The sequence below is a fragment of the Delphinus delphis genome, chromosome 21 (assembly GCF_949987515.2).
Source record: "Delphinus delphis chromosome 21, mDelDel1.2, whole genome shotgun sequence".
NCBI lineage: Eukaryota > Metazoa > Chordata > Mammalia > Artiodactyla > Delphinidae > Delphinus > Delphinus delphis.
Window position 1 is genome coordinate 24,726,682 of NC_082703.1, and position 20,313 is coordinate 24,746,994.

At 50.0% G+C, this 20,313-nt stretch overlaps 1 protein-coding gene across 2 annotated transcripts in view; it reads left to right on the plus strand.

Moving 5' to 3' along the window:
• DLGAP2 (DLG associated protein 2) overlaps positions 1–20,313 on the plus strand; it is a 719,605-nt gene that overhangs the window by 563,640 nt on the left and 135,652 nt on the right. For both annotated transcript variants that reach the window (XM_060001227.1, XM_060001228.1), the window contains exon 5: positions 7,629–7,694. In XM_060001227.1, the coding sequence (XP_059857210.1) occupies positions 7,629–7,694 (66 nt within the window). The remainder of the gene's footprint in view (positions 1–7,628; positions 7,695–20,313) is intronic.

Consider the following 20,313-nt stretch of genomic DNA (forward strand, 5'->3'; position numbering starts at 1 on the left):
TCACTTTTGAAGTGACGAATGTTCAAGTTTAACAGCAGACAGATACGTTTCATCCTGAAGCTTCCTTCCTTACATGAGAAAGTCTGCTTTTTACTTCAGCATGTTTTCCTCTCGTGTCCAAGTCCAGAAGAATTCAGAGTGAAGTGTGCGCTGCCCTTAGTCGCACGTGAATTCCTGTGGAAGACGATTTTGTGATTTGTTTGAAGGCGTGGTGAGCCCCTCAAAGTTTGCAAACAGGGGACGCCACTGCCCTGCCTGGGTCCGGGGGGTGTGAACCCTGACACCCGCCATCGGGGCTTCCGCTGTTCCCTCTTGCGACCCCAAGTTTTCCTCTCACCTGAGTGACACTTGACTAGGAGTGAAAATTCTGCAGACTTTCGGGCAGCTTCTTCAGAGACTTGATCTTTGGTCCAAAATAAAATTATGAGCATTTTTCTGTGTTTCAAAGGAAAGCCATTAGCAACGGTCCTGGCGGGGGCTGGAGGCAGGCAGCAGGCACAGCTGTGAGGAGGGACGGTCGCACTAATCAGTGTCTTTATCCTCGAGGAGCAGAGATGGACCCTTAATTTGAGCAGCTTCAAGTCCTGTCGTTAGGGAAACGGCTGAAATGGGGACTTGAGTGCTTTCTGCAGAGTAAACTTTTAAAGACGGAGAAGAATCTAGAAATTGGGCAAACTGTCAGATCGCCAAACTTTGTGGGTGGCTTCTTCAACAGCTGAATTTGCAGAGTGTCTCCTGGGTGCGTCCAGAAGTAGCTGCCGGGTGTCACACCTGGAGATTCGGTCACTCCCCCCGTGGTCGTCACCCTGACTCCGTGGCTCCGTGTCCTGTGCCCTTTCTATCCACTGGGAGGAGTTTCCAACCAGTCACACAGTCAGGAGACATTTTCACAAGCAAAATTTTTAACTGAGGAGAGGTCGGAGGTGGAGACTGGGAAATAACGCACCACCCGAGAGCTGTGAGTTCAAGGTTATTCGGGGACTTACCGGGGACGGTGAGCCGGAGACAGCCTCCCGGTGGCTCTGAGGACCTGCTCCCCAGAGCTGGGGGAGGTGAGCACATGTGTGATTCGGGCGAAGGGTGCGTGCGGCCAAGCACACAGCTGGCTGGAAGGTTCTGCTGGTCACAGGAGCACATGCCTTAGTTAATGGTCTTAGCACTTTTCTGAGTATGGGGAGGTGTGAGAAATTGGCTTTGTAATATCTCCCGAAAATACCTAACTATGTGAAGGCCTGTTCACGAGTTTTCCTGGAGCACAGAGCACCTCCTTCCTGGTCTCCGCCCTGGACTCCTCTCACGGTGGGTTGAAGGTCAGCAGCTGTGGTGGCTTGTGGCTCAGTCCTTGTGGAGCCCAGTGCGAGTGACCTTCTTTAGCTGGCAGAGGATCTGGGCGGGATCGGAGGTGTGAGCGAACTTGAAGTGAGCGGGTAGACCAGATGGATCTGGTGAAGTGAGGCTGGAAAAAGGCCGAGTGTGTGGAGCCCTCGTGGGTTGAGCCAGACCGGTCCCCTGGGCCTGGGGGAAAAGGAACAGGAAAGAAATGACCATCAGAGGGACCGATCCCAAGGGAAGACCCAGAGATGCAGCTGGACTCAGGGTGGGCATGGTGGAGGGTCTCTGGTAACATCAGTCAGACTTTGGAAGCTATAGATTCAGCAGCAAAAGCTTCACATGCGGGGCTTCCCTGGCGCAGGGGTTGGGAGTCTGCCTGCCAATGCGGGGGACACGGGTTCAAGCCCTGGTCTGGGAGGATCCCACATGCCGTGGAGCAACTAGGCCCGTGAGCCACAACTGCTGAGCCTGCGCGTCCGGAGCCTGTGCTCCGCAACGAGAGGCTGCGGCAGTGAGAGGCCCGCGCACCGCGATGAAGAGTGGCCTCTGCTCACCGCAACTGGAGAAAGCCCTCGCACAGAAACGAAGACCCAACACAGCAAAAATAAATAAATAAATTAATTAATTAATTAATTTTAAAAAACCCTGCTATGGACTAAAGCAGCAAAGAAATATGAAAAAAAATTGTATAGGTTTGGCGGCAGCCCATGTGGTTTAAAAAAAAAAAAAGCGTCACATGCTACTACCCTCAGCTCAAAAGGTATCATCCCAGCAACAAAAAGAAGTGAGAGTCACTCACCCCTGTGGTCTCCCTGGGCGGCCGTGTGTCCTGGCCACTCTGGGTTCTGCAGAGAAGTTCCGAAGGCTGCAAGAGAAGAAAAGGGGGGCAGACACCCCACCGCATCCCCTTCTTAACTCAGTGCTCCCAGACTGCACCCATAGCATCCTTTCTTATATTTGGAGTTCTGTGTAGGCGTCATTTGAAAAAAAAAAAACAAACAAGGATGTGCTACTGAAAATCTCCATCAGAAATCACGATTCTGCTGGGGACTGTGGGTGAATCACTTCTCTGCTCCAGGCCTGTGGCCACTGTGTCCACAAGGACAGTGGTCTCTGCCCCCTCACTGCCCACAGGGACGCAGCGGGGAAAAACTGATTAAGCGCATAAGTAAAAACACCGTTTGGAGCAAGACATGCTGCCAGGTCCCGGGCACAGTGGACAAAGCGTATCATTTCATTTTCTTGGTGTTTATGAGGTAGTAACGGTATTGTGCTCCTTTACACCAAGAAATCCGGTATTTTCTTATGAGCAATTTCCCTTTTCATGTATAAACATTGTTTTTCCTTCTAACGCTTTCTTAATATTGCTTCCAAGTGGGCATGATTCAGAGACAACTTTCCCCCTCAAAAGGTGTAATTTGTACTTGTGTTTAAGAGGGTTTAGAAGCCCAAAGACTGGAAGTGTGTGTTCTCCCTGCTCTTTTCTGAGCCTGGCAGCGGGACGTTCGTGGGTCAGGTCTTTAAGAAATGAAGGGTCATGTTGCTGACACGTCCAAACAGATGCCCCCAGACAGCGGGGTGAAAGAGCCGGAGCTTCCATCAGGACAGGCTCAGCCTCCGGGAATCCGCCCCCAACGTGAGGTCAGGGAAGGCACGGAACGTCCCGGGTCTCGGCTTCTGCGTCCATCAGGGCAGAGGGCCCTTCGTGCCATAGCTGCACAGCGGTCGGTCGGGTCAATGAAGTGAGGTGATGGAGGGCTGAGGATTTGCAAACGTGCACACAGATTATCGTACATATCACTTTTCTTCTCTGCTTCACCAAAATCTGGCCAAATGACCAAAAGCCAGCTGGGAAGCAGACCCAGCAGTGCTGCCTGGTGGTCCCGATGCCTGCCCTCATTTCCTGAGACTGGAAAAGGGGCCGAGTCCTGGATCATATCCGGTGGGAGGACGAGAGGAAGGCGGGGGCGGGGCAGGGGCTGTGTTAGGTGCTCGGCCCCGTCGCTTCCTGAAGGACCCTCTCCGCGAAGCAGGAGACACTCCCACGGCCACGCGCACAGCGCAGTGAAGCCAGATCTCGTTCTGACGCGGTGCTGCCCGCACACTTGGCTCTGACCCTCACTGGGGGGTTCTTTACTCGGGACCCGACTTTGGTCTGCATTGAGGTGGGGCCTTTGCTTCTCGGGACCTCAGATCCCGGCCTCCTTGTCTCCGCGCCCGCTGTGGGCTCTTGTACCCACGGCTCTCGTTTCTGTCCCAGCAGGGCCCCCCGCATCCAGTGTCTCTCTTCCCCAGGTGACACGCCCACCTCTCTGGTCCTCATTGCACAGTGTGGATGCCACAGCCACCTGGAACGTGCATGTGAGGTCTGACCGTGAGGACACCCCGATCTGACCCCGTCCCCCTTGAGGGGGCGTGAGCGGTGCGTCCGTGAGAAGAGGTGGCAGACACCGGTCGTCCTCTGAGATGATGGCCATGCCCTGGATCGTAGGATTCTCTCGGATAACTTCCTCAGCTCCCGGGTGCGGGGGACGAGGGTGGCGACTGTCTGACATGTGCAGGCGATTTCAGAGACGGGCCCGCATGGTGCTTCCGTGGTGGCAGCTCAGCTCCGCCAGCCGCGTTCGATCCCCCCTTACCTGGATTTCATCTGGGAGAAGTTCGGTGCACACATGGAATTAGACGTTGACCCTTTGAAGAAGCACCGTGGCCCAGAACCACAAAAAGACCTGCTTACAATTCACCCAGAGGTGTTATCGAATCGCTAGGTCAGGTGTTAGCGACTTGGTAAATAAGACGATTAATCCGTAAGGTAAACTCATCTGGAAGGTATTGTCAGCACCCAGCGTGCAGGGAGGAGGGTCCAGAGCCCTAAGAGTGAAGGGCCGAACCTCTAGTGAAGACCAGAACTCACTAGATGCACTCAGATGTGTCTGTGGATGATTTCCAAACGTTTTCAGTCTGTGGCACGTTTCTATTTTTGCAAAGAAAACACGCTGAAATGTGAACATGGTGTCCAATGCAGGCACTTCTCATTTTACAGCGTGATTAATCTCACATGTGTGATCTGCACGGTGGCTGCCCGACCCCTCCCCAGGCTGTGGTGTGCTCATGTGGCCGGGGAGGTGTCGCAGTCCCCGGGGGTCTCACGCGCAGCCCCGAGCTGCTGGCTCGTTGCTCCAGCCGGGCTGCTCCCTGGTCCCGCCACTGGTCTGTGCAGCACTGGCAGGAGAGATGCTTCCTCTCCTTGGTGCAGGCTGGGTCAGAGACTGGAATCGGGAAGAACCCGTGTTGGCACATCTCTGTAAGCCTGGCAGGGGCAGCTTTGGGGACCGAGAGGTATCAGAGGAGGAGACGTGCCCTGCGCCCTACGGGCTTCCTTCGCCGGTCACCTCGGACGTTCTCGTCCCGCTGCGGACACAGGACGTTGGGTGACCGGCCCGCAGACCCTGTCTGTGCATGTGAACAGGACGGTGCCCGGATCAGTGCTCTGGGCTGTGAGTAGGTATCGGGCGGATACACAAAATGTGAGCTGCAAAGACAAAGCTGGTTGGATAAGGCAGGATCACGGCCACTAATGACACCAACACACGCTTTGAACGAGGCTCAAGGGGCTAAGAGATAAAACCAGAAACAGAAACGTCTAACGCATTTGCCCTTAACGCACATTCCATGTGTTTGACTGAAAGGTTTTCCCTAAGTGTAGCCGCTCCGAGGCCTCACTTTATCTGATCTGAGGAAGGACAAGCGGAGGGGGAGTATGCAGCTGGTGGCGTCCACCCTCACGATCCAGGGCTGGCCTCCGCACCGCCTCAGGCGGCGTCCTTGGAGTCTCGTTCTCGGGATAATGAGACTCGCCCTTTTGTGAAGCTGCCGGTTGATTGCGCTGCGCTGGGCTCTGTCTGTTCGTCTGCATCCGCTGGGCGTCTTTGTCAGTTCAGTGCGTGCTCGCGGTTCCACTGTGTGATGTCAGCTGCTCGTTCAGATTCATACTGGTAAAGCTCGTCCCTTTGTTTCTGTGTGTGTGTGTGTGTGTTCAAGGAGAACAAATGGGATCGAAATCGAAGGTTCACTGTTTCGGTTTATTCTCCTAATTCTCTTCTACCTCACCTAACGCAGACGGTCTTCAAGTTAATAATGCTGACCACGTGAACATAGTCTCCGTGGAAACCGTATTTAATTAGCACTGTGCATCCTATTGCATTATGCTTCTAAACAAATGAAACACGGCCTCTTGAGTTTCATATTACCCTGTGGTCACCTGACCAGCCAGCTTTGTCATCGATGGCTTATTAGCAGTAAAACAAGACTTCAAACGTGCAAGAAGTACTCTTAGCCATGAAAAACGGGGCGCAGCTGAATTATGTGAATGCATTCGAATAAGCTCTCTCTAAAATACTTACCCCAATTCAGACAGACATTTATTAGACATATATACATGTATATTCATGTATATCGTATATATCTTAAAAGCAGTGCCTGGGAGACCCCGTAAGATGAAATTCCACCACAATTTACCTGAGACATGGTAAATTCCACAGCTCCACAGCATCTTTCATGGCCAAACCCCCTACCTTTCTTTCTTTTTTTTTTTTTTACCATCTTTATTGGAGTAGAATTGCTTTACAATGGTGTGTTAGTTTCTGCTGTATAACAAAGTGAATCAGCTATACGTATACATATATCCCCATATCCCCTCCCTCTCGCATCTCCCTCCCTCCCACCCTCCCTATCCCACCCCTCTAGGTGGTCACAAAGCACCGAGCTGATCTCCCTGTGCTATGCGGCTGCTTCCCACTAGCTATCTATTTTACATTTGGTAGTGTATATATGTCCATGCCGCTCTCTCACTTGTCCCAGCTTCCCCTTCCCCGTCCCCGTGTCCTCAAGTCCATTCTCTACGTCTGCATCTTTATTCCTGTCCTGGCCCTAGGTTCTTCAGAACCATTTTTATTTTTATTTTTTTTAGATTCCATATATATGTGTTAGCATACGGTATTTGTTCTTCTCTTTCTGAGTTACTTCACTCTGTATGACAGACTCTAGGTCCACCCACCTCACTACAAATAACCCTACTTTCTCTCTTTAACGTCCTGTAAACTTGCTGAAAGTGGAAGGTGCCTATTTGCTGACTTGAAGATGGTGAAAATGTCAGTGGGCTGATCACAATGTCCTAAAACGAAGCCCCCCGCGACTGTAACATGGTAACTGCATTTAGGATTGCTAGAATGGATGTCCTACTAGAATATTTGCCCAGAGCTTATTCGAGAATGTTGGAAGCCTGCGTGAATGCACGTCTGACTATGTAATTATATTTAGAATGATATTTACGGACCACACACCCAAATGATGGTACATATATGAAGCTTATCTGAAACTCCCTGTCTCTGTATGGAGACCTGCTGTCTGCCCCCCCCCCGCCCCCCCCCGCTCTCCGCGCATCGCGGGGCAGACAGTCCCTGGGCATCAGCAGATCTAAGCTGCCGGGCAGCACTCATGGGGCCCAGAGCGGCCGGCAGACCAAGGCGCCTGGTTCGCCGAGCGGAACCCAGGACGGAAGGCCGCTGCTGTGTCTGTGTCCAGCTCCCCAGGGCCGGCTGGACACAGAGCCCAGGCCTTTTGTCCCTTTGGCTTTGTTGCCTCATCTGGGTAGGGAGGGCCAGAGCGAGATGACCCCCGAGACCTTATACAGCCGCACGACATGTCCCTCTAAGAATGCCGTGTCTGCTTCTGCACTAATCACAGACCCAGCAATCGAAAATCAATGCCGGTGACCTGTTGTCACAACAGAAGGAAATGAGATGTGGACAAAATTGACCTAAGGTTAACGAGTATTAAGATGACAACAGTAACTGCAGGCTTCGAATTTTGCCAGATGAGGCCTCAGGTAGTACAAGACTTTCCAGACGTCAGAGGAGTGGTGCTCAGGACCGTGTAGGGCTCACAGGGGACTCACCAGCCGGGAAACAATCGTGCGGCCGAGTTCACAGAATCCAGTTCACCTGCAGACAAAGTCTGCAAAGTCTGCAGGAGACCAAGGAGCAGCCGTGAATCCCTTGCACGGCGACCTAAGGCGGCGCCTCCGTGGGGCAAACGTGCACCTGCGACCGCAGGACTGTTGTCAGAAAAGGTGGTGGTTCCTGGGCTTCGGCCCCAAACGCCAGCCCCGAGCAGTGGCGTAAGCCGGAGAGCGTGGCTCGTGCCTGAGCGTCGCGGGGGCGTGTAGGGGATGCGTTGTGCTTATGCGGGCCACACCAGCAACATACTGAAAAGTGACTTTGTTTCTCTCTTTGCAGAGGAAGAGGGCGGGGACCTGGTCCAGCCGGGCATCAGCTTTCCGGGGCCGGCCAAGGAGGATCTAGGTAGAGTACACACCAGTGCGGCACAGAGCAGACGGGCGTTCCGGGCGGGGGCGACGTGCACGTCCGTCACCGGTGACCCTCCCCGCAAAATGTTTTAAGTATACATTCGACTTTAGGGGGTCCTAATGAGAACTAAGTAAGATGCAGTGAAATTTTTTTTAAATAGCGGTTTGTAAACATTATGGAAGATCTAGATGAGAACACAGTTGGCTCCAGATCATCCCAGATTAATCATTAAGGCGGTTATTTACATAATTAATATTATTAATCAGCAAAGCTGCATTAACATAATTGAGACCTGTCCGCACATGGAGAATGACGCATCTCTCCTTCCCTTCTTCATCACGAAACCCTAAGTCAATCTAAGGGAGGGAAAAGCTTTTGTGTTTGCATTTTTCTCAGGTAACTCTGGTTACTTGACATACAACAGCTGGTTTCTCCAGGCAAGCCCAGCTCCACGTGGCTTGGGTGCCGAGTGCAACTATACGCTCGCTCCCAAGGGAGCCCCGAGTTACTATCACGTTCTCTTTTCCCCGGCGCTCGTAGAAATCACGTGGAAATTTTATCTGTCTGCTGCCACAGACACAGTGAAGCTGGAGCTGGAGTTGGCCATCACCGTTAGACAGGAGTCGGGCATACATGAAACGGGGCAGATGCTCCTTTAGAAATGGGGAGTGCTGGATGAATTCAGCCTCAGAAGGCCGAATGAGATCCACATGGAATGTAACTGAGAAGAGACACCCTCTCCGTGGCTCTGGGCTCCTGGCCCTGCACCTAACACGGTTACTCGCCAGCCTCAAAGGCTTCCGGCTGCCTTCTCGGCTCCTGACGGCCATCTGCTGTGACCGCGCAGAGGCTGTCTTGTGGATCATAAGCTTGATTTCTATTTAAATTCGAGTTTTTCGTAATTGATATCTGATCGTTAGCCAGTGACTCTGTTGCTCGTTTGACTGGCTCAGAGAATAATATTGCAAATCACAGGAGTCCTTTAGTGTAAAGCTTCGCTTTCTTTTAAAGGAAATTAGAACCAGAAAAAGGTTGCTTTTCAATGTAAAATTATGAAACCAGGTATAGTCCTAAAAGAATGACAGTATATTATCCACTATGATTGAGTTAGAACTTTATTTCTAACTCGCCAGTCTAACCAGGCCTTTCTCTACTTGGAAATAGGCCAATAACATTATTTTTCCTCTTTATTTAGAAGGAACACTGGCTGTCTCATTGCGATAAGCACGCGTTATTTTTTGTTTCACTCTGCAAAGCTTCCGCATGAATGGGTGACTCATCTGACTTCTGTCTCGTGAGGCTTTGACAATAGCTCACCTGCATTTGTACTGGCTCTAAGATTTTCCAGCATCACAGTTGTGTCTGCGGCACCAGTTCTTTTCTGTGACAGGCTTTTAGAGGGAGGGGGACCTGCCAAAACATAAGACCTCTGCATCCTGAGGCCACGTTTCCGTCTCCGTGGCAGCAGGAACCTGAGGCTGACTCAGAGGCTGCCGTCCACCTCTGGACAGCACGTGGCACTCGGGGCGCTGTCTCAGCCCGAGGGCCTGGACTTAATTCCTGGGGGGACACCTAGAGGTGCAAATGCTTTGTCCTATGGTAATTCTATTTTAAAGTTTTTTTAGAAGCCACCATAATGTTTAGGCACAGAAAGTACTTAGTGCCGTTCCTACAGTGTGGACATGAGGTGATGGTTGGTGGTTATAATGAGAACAGTCAGATTTTAAAGGACTTGGGAAGAAACGGACAGAAGGATTTGGTGACGTTGGCTACAAAAGAGTTCTCGAAATGTTGCCCAGTTTCCCACTTGTGGTGGTGAGTGGGCGGCGGTGGGTTCTGATGGGAAGGGAAACCCTGCATCAGCTGTCGGGCAAGCCAAGTAGCCAGTGGACCAGCCAGTGGACGTAGCGCCGAGGCGCCCCCGCCAGGCGCGTTCGCACTGGGATCCAGAGGTCTTGAGCAGCCCCTTCGCTGAAACATGAGGGTCAACCTGCCTGTCGTGGGTCCCTGTCACCTGGGGGGCATTTAAATACTGGTCCCTGGTGGGCTTATTGTCTAGAAAGTTCCCTACGTGATTCTAACTCGCACCTCGGGTCAGGGATGCTGATGTAAAGTGTGTGAAAGGATAATTTATAGGAAGCTTTAAAAAAAAGAAAAGGAAGGAAGGAAGGAGGGTGGGGGAGGAAGGGCGGAGAGAAGGAATCAGTTATGTTCCCAGTGTTATTACAATGACTAGTTGGGAGCAAGCACCATAATTTTAGACGTTTTATTTTCCAAACTGGGTTTTCCAGTTTCCTTATCTCTGAATCGAGAGGGTGAGACTGGACAGGTTTTTAACATCTCCTCCGAGTCTCTGATTCTACCGTCCCACGTTAAAATTTAAAATGCTTTATAGTGATGCTAATGCTCTTGCAGTGAAATGAGTCATTGTCATTTACAGAGCACTGAGGGACATTTTGCAGCCGGTAGAGGCTAAAGGCACAAAACAAGGCAGGAGCCTTTGCCTCTGGTCCCGTTCAAAATACCAATCTTTTTTTTTTTTTTTTCCCCAATTGGCCTCAGTGTCTAAAAACTCCAAGGAAAGGTGAGTGACATTTACTGAAAACCCTAAAATCTTCTCTAGTGACAGACAAGACAAATGAGTAAAGTCATCTTTTTAGAAGTGAGTACCACACCCCATGCCCTTGCCATTAACAATTCCATTTTAGGGCACAGACATTCTCTGAAGCTCATAGGGTGTAATGTATGAAAAGTAACTTTATGATGAGGAAAATGGCCATGGAACAGAGGAAGATAAAGAAGGTTTCTATGAAATTAAAGTCAGTGATAAAAGTGGATTAATACAGCACATTCAAAATGACTACAATGGAAGAGAAAACCCACTTTTTCTAGGAGAAACATTTTGAGAGAAGGCCCTCAGACACACTGAAATTAAATTGCCCTACCAGTAATTTTTGTGACATTGGCTCATTTATAGGAGATGTGATCGTTAATAATGGGTTTTCTTCATTCCCGCGAATGTTAAATTTAAGTCAGTTGTAAAGAGTTGGTAATTTATAAGCATTTATGAAGACTGTTCTGTTGAACCAGATTTTGCACTGGCAAGTCAATTGCAAACTGAAATGAAAAAAGGCAGACAAAATGAAATGATCAATTAAAGAATATTAGGCAGATATTATATGAGACAGCACGGAGAAAACGGGCACACTATGTAATTTTAAAAATACCTGCATATAAAATAATACCTGCCAATACTTAAAGCCTTCTTCAGGACAGGCACATGTTGTGAAAATATTTTTATATAAAGGATGTTAGATGGCGTCTGACGTCTGCACACCATCTAACTGCATGAATGTCTCAAAGTAATTATAATACGTAACTCATTTTAAAAGAACTCCTCTTTTGGACATTTATTTTTGTGTCCTTTTATTAACACCCCTACGTGTACATATAGATGTGTAACTCTGTAACTCGAGGGGCGTCCACACTTATTTCCTTCAGGGAAATTTCTAGAAGTTTCTAGACATAGTGGACATGGTGCCTTGCCAAGGTTCTCTCTGGACAGTAACAATGTATCTATTTACTGCGTCCCTCCATCCTCCCTCCTCCACAGCGGAGACCCCTCAGGACGTGCAGCCCCCTCCTACCCACCTGCCCCTTGAGGATCCCGACACCCCTCAGGGAACGCTCCTCCCAGCGTGTGACGTCGAGTCCCCGTCACGTGCTGCAGAGGAGGGAAGGTCACATGCCAGCTAATCAAGGTGACAGTCCAAAAGATGTATTTATTTGACAATTTAATGTTAAAACTTTGTACAAACAAATCAAATCAGTTTTAAAGCTACTAACACGTGTCTATAGAACTTAGGAGATGGGGATTTTTCATCTAGATTTCTGGAGTGCACTGCCTAGCTTTTATGCTAAATATCAGTGTTTACCTTGCACAGTTTCCAAGCCTGGCTGCTGCCGAATGAATTACGGTACCTTCTCCCGTGTTGGTTCCCCTCCTCACACAGCAAATCTTTATTTGATGCATTGACGCCTCCATCAGTGCATGTGTGGCTTTGTCTTACTACATTTGGGCTACGGTGAAAGAAAAAAAATGCCACAGACTGGGGGCTTATAAACAGCAGAAATTTACTTCTCCCAGTTCTGGAGGCTGGAGGTCCGAGATCAGGGAGCTGGCAGATTCAGCGTCTGCTGAGGACCCTCTTCCTGGCTTACAGGTGGCGTCTTCTCCCTGTGTCCTCACGGGGAGGAAGGGCTGGGGACCCTGTTGGGTCTCTGTTAGAAGGACACTAATCCCATCCTGGGGGCCCCACCCTCATAACCTCTCACCTCCCAAAGGCCCCCCTGACACCATTACTTTGGCGGTTGGGAGTCAACACATGAATTTTGGGGGAACACAGACATTCAGTCTATAGCAGATTTCACTCAAACAACAATTACTGAGCGTTTTCTGCCCTGAAGGATGTGCCCACGTGCATGACCGACTAGCTCCCTGACCCAGCAGCCTCCACACGCTGAGGAGTTAGAAGAAGCCAAGTGCGTCACCGCTGTGTGTATAAGAGAAAAGGAATTCAGTGCAGTTAGAGAGGCACTGACAGTACTCTCTAGACTGTGACCAAAATCAAATTGCTGCAGACTAGGGACCTAGAGAGCCTGGTGAGCAGGGCGGCTTCAGTTGGGGTCCCAGGGATGAGCAGGTTTCCAGACACAGAGGAGCTGTAAGGCCATTCCTGCTGCCAAACACCTGAGCACCGATGGGGCCATGCGTCAGGACCCGCACCTTTCCAGGGGGCTGGGGGCAGGCAGGGAGGGCCGCGTGGGCACGGGATCGCCCCTGAACTCTATTCAGCGCATCCATCAGGGCAGCGTGTGAACTCGGGACCTTAAGGATGCATTCTGAAAAACCATGCTCTATGGGCTTCCCTGGTGGCGCAGTGGTTGAGAGTCCGCCTGCCGATGCAGGGGACACGGGTTCGTGCCCCGGTCCGGGAGGATCCCACATGCCGCAGAGCGGCTGGGCCCGTGAGCCATGGCCACTGAGCCTGCGCATCCGAAGCCTGTGCTCCGCAACGGGAGAGGCCACAACAGTGAGAGGCCCGTGTACCGCAAAAAAAAGAAAAAAGTGCTCTAGTGATGGACCCAGATGCTGGCCTGGGCAAGGCTCCTCCTGGAAGGTGTGGGGTGATGGGGGGCTGTACCAAGGCCCCTCCTACCAGGACTTCTGAAAGGTCACAGGGTGACCGCGTGTCTGGAGTGGTGGGACCAGACAAGGTGCCCGGTGTGTAAATACTTCATGATCAGGAGTTAGACACTGTCCCACCCTCCGGCTTCTGCAGATGGAGAGAAACAGGCTCATATGGAATGTGCGGGGCTGTGAGCCTGACCCAGGGCTACCGGGGATGCATCAGTGGTCCAACCAGCGGAATCACCAGGCCCACAGGGAGGGGACAGACGGGCCTCGGAGGGAGGAGAAGCTCAGGAGAGGGTGGGAGAGGGACTCTCACGGTGAAGCCCACCAACTGTATCCCATTCAGTCAGCTCCGGACCGGGGTTTCTCAGCCCCAGTCCTGCAAACCTGGAGGCTGCTTTCCATCCAGGAGGCTGCTCTGAGCGTCCCCCAAACCCCAGGCAAACACGGCCACACGTGCCCTTGGACAGAGCAACCCTCACAGAGAACTGTGCTTCCAGACCCTCCCCTGAACAGCACGAAAATTGGGGGATTTCAGTAAAAAATAAAGCAGAAAACAAAGAGAGACAACTCCCAAGATTACATTTTGGCTTTGAAATCATTTTTTTTTAAACCACAAAGTATCAATACTAATCAAAAAGTAGCTAGATGAATTCATTCTGAGTAAAATAAGCCTTTTTTTTTTGCAAATTGTACATCAAGTTTATTTCCTTCCAGTTAATTGAGATACAATTAACACACACCACTCTGTAAGTGGAGGTGTACAGCATAACGATGTGGCCTACATACATCGTGAAGTGATGAGCCCAGTACGTTTAGGGAACATGCATCATCCCATATAGATACAAAAGAGAAGAAATGGAAAAAGTAGTTTTCCTTGTGATGAGAACTTTTAGGATTTACTGTGAGCAACGTTCCTGTATAACACACAGCAGTGTTGCTTCTGTTTATCACGTGCATCGTATCCCGAGTTCTTAGTCATCTTGTAACTGGGAGTTTGTACCTTTTGACCCCCTCTCACCACGCAAAGATACGACATTATTATCGACCGTGTTCGCCACACTGTAGGTGTCACCCCCATGACTCATTTATCTTGTAACTGGCAGTCTGTCCCTTTTAATCTCCCGCACCTATTTCTCTCCTCCCCTCTCCCCTCCCCTCTGACAACCACCTGTTAGTTCTCTGTATCTATAACTCTGTTTCTGTTTTGTTATATTTGTTCACTTATTTTTTAGATTCCACATATGTGAGATCATTTAGTAACAGTTTTTCTCTGTCTGACTTATTTTTACTTAGCACAATATCCTTTAGGTCCATTCGTGTTGTCACAGATGGCAAGATTTCATTCTTTTTATGGCTGAGTAATATTCCATTGTGTGTGTGTGTGTGTGTGTGTATATATATATATATATATATATTTACACATACATACTACATCTTCTTTATCCATTCTTCTGTCGATGGACACTTACGTTGCTTCCATGTCCTGGCTATTGTAAATAGTGCCGCAGTGAACACTGGGGTGCATGTGTCTTTTCAAATTAGTGTTTTCATTTCCTTTGGATACATACCCAGGAGTAGAATTGCTGGATCATATGGTAGCTCTATTTTTAGTTTTTTAAGGAACCTCCATACTGTTCTCCATAGCGGCTGCACCAATTTACATTCCCACCAGCAGTGCACAAGGGTTCCCTTTTCTCCACACCCTCACCAACACTTATTTCTAGTCTTTTTGATGACGGCCGTTCTGACAGGTGTGGGATGATATCTCATTGCGGTTTTAATTTGCATTTTCCCGGTGATTAATTGTCTTGAGCATCTTTTTATGTACCTGTTGATAAAATCAGCATTTCAATATGGGATTATGGCAAAATAGAATCACACTGGGCTCAGAGCTTGATGACTCAGTGGAGGTTGGACTTGGGTCTAGCGGACAGTGTGTAGATGTCACAAGGGTGCAGTGATGTGAGGTCAGAAAAGGTGCCAGGGACCCGGTGAGGATGCTGGGCTTGTCTAGTGGCCGAGCATAAGGAGACCCTAGCTTCCACGTGCTTCTTTCTGCCGGAGACCCAGCCAGACTCAGGGGACATCCCCTCAGCCCCACCTCCTGATTCTGCCCAGATGCTCTTACGTCTGCAACACACCCACTCTCTGGTCCATTCCTGCAGAAATCCGTCTATCTTAAAGGAAGCAAGTATTTCCACACGTGCATTTGTCTTTGTATACACACGCACACCCATGCAAATTTGAGTAACACAGGAAGTCTTCTTTTCGCCTTTCAAAGCCATTCCTCCTGAAATGACACTTCTGCTGCAATAGCGCCTCAAGCCGTCAGCTTCTATGACAAGTAAGCGATGGCCTTTGCGCTGGGTGACGTGGTGGTCTTGGGTGGAGGCAGATCCCGACAGGAAGGGAGGAGGGTGACGGATGAGCCATCTAATCAGAGAAGAGACCGTCCGTTGAGTGGGCCGCTTGCTGAGTCAGCATGTAATTTTTATTTCGTTTCCTATCTCTCCTATTTCTATTTCCATGACACTGATTGTAAAACCGTGGGCTGCAACCCATTCAGTGGGTCGTGAATTCAAGTTACTGGGTCGCAACCAGCAATTTTTTAAATAAAAAAAGAACAGGAAAGTATGGAATGTATAGAGTAGAAAATATCAAAGCACATCACACATAGTAGGGCAAGTATCGCTGAAGGAAACCTCGGATGTGTGGGGGGGTGGGGGGACTAGGTGCCAATGCACAAGGCATCTCGTGTGTGGGGCACGACGGGCGTGGGCGGGAAGCTGCTGGCAGAGTTGCGCCCTGTAGAACCGGGCGGGAGATGAGAGGGATCCCGCCGTGTGGTTTGGACAGAAGCACCGAGGCAGCCCCGAAGCCCTCGCGTCCACCTGATCCAGCACCTGGGAACCTCACCTCCACCTGATTTTACTGTGCCTTTGATTCCCTGTTTATTACAAATAAAGGGGAAGCCTTAAGGGGATTTTCCTACCTCCCGGGATTATTAGGATGATTAAACCCAAAAGTATAAGACCTTAGCAAGCCTTATTAGCATTTGGTGCACGTTAGCTTTCATCATCTTTACTGTCACCCTGTGATCGTCATGACCACTGTGCTGTCACCCGCCCGCCTTCACTAATCCAAGCCTGAAAGAGTGAGGGATGCGTAGGCGGAGATCGTATCCGGGAAGATGGGCGCCAGCTCCCGGATGTCTGGTTTCCTCAGTGTTAGTCTAGAACACGATGTCCATGGCTACTAAATTTGTATGCAGGTTGCAAAAGCTGAAAACACGGATTCCAAGACTGTGCTTTGATTCTGAAGATTCGTGTGCCTGTAAGGGTTCGCCGCTCCAACTGCAGGAGACTCACAGGCACACGTGCGTTCAAACGTGAGTCAGAAGCCATCCGGAGATGCGCTTGTCTTGTCGAGTGGATGCAGCATTAGGTAGAAACGGGGCGGCGTGCTGATCTTTTCGGGTGTTCGAGCCTGTGAAGTCTGGCATCCGGGATATAGGAAATGAACGGTCAGCTGGCAGGGAAGGGAGCAGAATTATCTGACCCAGTGCTGGGCTTCTAGAGGAACTCTGTAGTTTGTGAAAAATGAAAGGTAGTGGATGCCCTGGGCTTTTGAGAAATTTTACCAATATTCCATGTTTATGGTTGGCATCAAGAGTGAGATGGCCCTTGGCAATGCAGGGGACCAAGTGGGAGAGGAGCGGGAAGGGGACTTGGGTGTCTCCGAGGACCCCTGCGGTGCTCCCTGCTCCCGCTGGGCACCTAGCCCAGTGAGTTGAACCCCGCAGCATCCTCAGTGCACCTGTGCGGGGCCTGAAGCCCACAGAGGTCAGCGATTGAACCGGGTCCCTGATGAATCAGCGGCCACTCCGGCTCTGAGCTAAACCAGGGTGGGAACGTCTTCCTTCCCCAAGAAACCAAAATATCCTGTGTCCGGTCCAGTGTATCTAGTTTGTTGTATTTGGCACCTGAAATTGAATTGTTATGGGGCTGATAATGAGTTGCACCCGGAATAAACATAGAACAACAGGTGTATGTGAGCGCATGTGTTTATCTGCTTCACCGGTTGGATTCAGGAACTGGATGCGTGTCTGTATGTGCTCCAGCTTCTCGACCAGAAACTGCTCCCCAGACCATGACTTAATTCAGCAGAAAACCTTTGTTATACGCAAGCATCCCCATTTTCACCACAAAATGGAGCTGAAAAGTGTTTTCACAGGTGAGGGTCTTCCTTGGGATGACGGCTGTATAGCCTGTGACAATGTGCCACATGGACAAATTTGAACCCCAAAGTCTGTTTAGTAATTTAAAAGAACAACATTATGCTTCGTCTTATCAAAATGGAATAAAGAGCGTACATATGTTGTGTCCGTTTTAGCTCTCCCAAATCACAGATTTGATTCAAATAAATGCTAGCTGTAACTAACATTAAACTTGTAACTAACAATGTTGCAGAAGGCTCCTTGCATCAGTGCCCCTTGCCCCTGCTCTGTGTCACCCAGGCGGCAGGGTGAAGGCTGGGGGCCCACTCACCCGCACCCCGCAGCTCCCACGCTGCAGCGGGAGAGCCCTGGGTGGAGAGACTGCAGTGGAACTCCATATGCAAGTCGCAGAAAGCAGGCACTTAGTTACATTATAGGACAGGAATATGACCCAATACACACAAAATTTAACTGTAACAACGCCCTATAGACTAAAAATAACCCAGGAATTGTATTATACTTACCCTGACAATATAATCAAAGTTGTTAATTTCACACAGTTTCCTAAACAGAACATCACTATTCCTGCAAATTGTCATTAACTTACCAGAGGTTAGGGATGGAGGTTAAAGGGAATTTGCTGTATCCATGGGTGTATGGGAATTCTTCCTTGAGCCTTAATGCATTGATACTTTAGCGTCTAGTTTTAGAAAATTACAGCCCCAAACCCTCGGGTTCCCCCACGTGCCTCACCACATACTCTTAAGTGAAGCCAAAACTCACAGCAAACCAAACAACAAAGCACCCACATTCAAAGTTATTAATAATTAAAAACAAACAACATAGCGATCGGTTTTGTCAAGCAATCTCCTTGCTGAAAATTCTGCACACCAGCTGATTGCAAATACCCATGCCCACTAGCTCACTGCCATGGCCGTGAAGGGGAGACCAGGAAGCTCTAGTATCTTTTACTCATTCATCTGAAGACTCATTAGACAAATGGTGTGTATGTTACTAACATTTTCTAAAGAAGGGCTGACATCCAAGTTTCTAATCTGGCTTCCCAGTGACCCTGGCTCTGGCCTGGGAGGTGAGCATGCAGCTGTGCTGTTCTAACTATACACGTTGGCATCTCAGGGGCGGCGTAGAGGAGGGGACAGGAGCGTCCACATGGCCCCAGGCCCCAGCCTGTGCAGAGTTATTACAAAGATGCAATCCCTGTGTCCTCCAGCCCAACAGCAATAGGAGGAGGGAGAGAGGAAGAAAGGCATTGTATTGTCACAGGGACATTAGCTGTCACCAACACCAGCCATCTGTGTACGCACCAGCCTCTTGTAACCCAGTGTACACCCACCTCCAAGACACAGATACAAGCTGGAGACTGACGAGACAGAGTTCCTGAACCCAAAAATGGTGGCAAGACTTCCCAACCTCATCTGCAGCAAGGCCTGGGAGCTACCGCCTTCCTCAGCAAAAGCTCCTAGTTACACTCCAGTCCTCAAAACTAGAAGGCACACTCTTTAGTAAATAATCGTAGAACCAGGGGAAGTTACAGAACCCATGCCGAGAGGTCAGGGCCCCCGTCTCCCAGTACCCTCCCATGCTCGCATGGTGATAAACAGCACAGCATCTAACCCTGCAGAGCTCAGAGGTCCAGCCAGCCAGCATCCCAGTCAAGTGTTTATTGAAACCCCGCTGTGTACAAAATGCTGTTTAGATGTTGAACCAAAAGATGCAAATAACTCTACATATTCTCTCAAATTCTTTGGTTCTTTTAGGCCATGCACGGGGTTAGATTTGCTTTCACCAAGCACGTTTCTCTCCCTGCAGAGAAGGGCTACGCAGGCATCCTGTGGGCTTTGCTGAGCGGGCAGCGGGAGACGTGGGGCTGGTGCCGAATTAGACAGTGAGCGGGGAGGAAGTGGAATCGGAGGGGACGCAAGTGTCCATAATTAGTCAGAAATAAGATTCTCTGTCCAGTACAAGATGTCCTCTCCCTGCCCGATTTTAAATTCAACCCTCATTTTTTTGCTTACACCAATCTTCCCAGAAGGCCACGTACATCCTACAAAGTGAGGTTAATTCCGAGCAGCCCAGGGATTTTTAAATTTCATGTACGTGTTTTCTGCTTTTTTTATGTATATGAATTTACTTATTTATATTTGGCTGCGTTGGGTCTTTGTTGCTGCACGGGCTTTCTCTACTTGTGGCGAGCGGGGGCTACTCTTCGTTGTGGTGCACGGGCTTCTCTTGTTGCGGAGCATGGGCTCTAGGTTCACAGGCTTCAGTTGTTGTGGCATTCGGGCTCAGTAGTTGTGGCTCACGGGCTCTAAAGCGCAGGCTCAGTAGTTGTGGCGCACAGGCTTAGTTGCTCCACGGCATGTGGGATCTTCCTGGACCAGAGCTTGAACCCGTGTCCCCTGCATTGGCAGGCGGATTCTTAACCACTGCGCCACCAGGGAAGCCCTGTTTTCTGCTTTCTATTACTCTTCACACAGAATCTGCAAGTGCATTTGAAACTCCATTTTTAAAACTCGATGAAATGAAATGTTATAAAATTTAGTGTGGTTGCAACTGTATCAAGAGAAGAGTGTAAACAGTTTATGCTGGGTAGGAGGATGCAACAGGGCTTCAGGACAGGAGCGCTCATGTCTGAATAAATGGTAGACGTGTGGGTCTGGGGAAACTGGGTGGCCCCTGGGTTTACACTGAACGGGCCGGTCTGGAGTTCCAGGCTCTGCTTAAAGCACTTCACTTGTAGGACTGGTTTATTTGTCCTTCCCCCCATCCCCACCGCCACCGCGTGGCTGGTGTGGCTCCCATCTCATGATACAGGGGTGGGAGAAGGTGCAGCATCCCGGATGTGGGCACTGGCGCTGCAGCCTGGGAATCAGGTGATGGAGAAGAGCTGGGTGAGGGCCCGAGGAGGGACAGGGGCGAGGACCACGCACGGATGACACAGAGTCTGGATCACGTGGGGACCGTGACACATCGGGGTGGGACGAGGGCATCTAGCTGGACACCTAGGGCAGAAGCCGTAGAGGATTATTTTGTGTACGGATGGTGGCTGAACCCACTTTGGGCGTGAAAGTCTGCCCGGCTCAGGTGTCACCCTTCCATTTCATACGAAGAAGGTCCCAGCATGAGAGACTTGCATGGGTGGCCACCAGGGAGGCAAGGGAGAGACCAGGTCTCTGTCC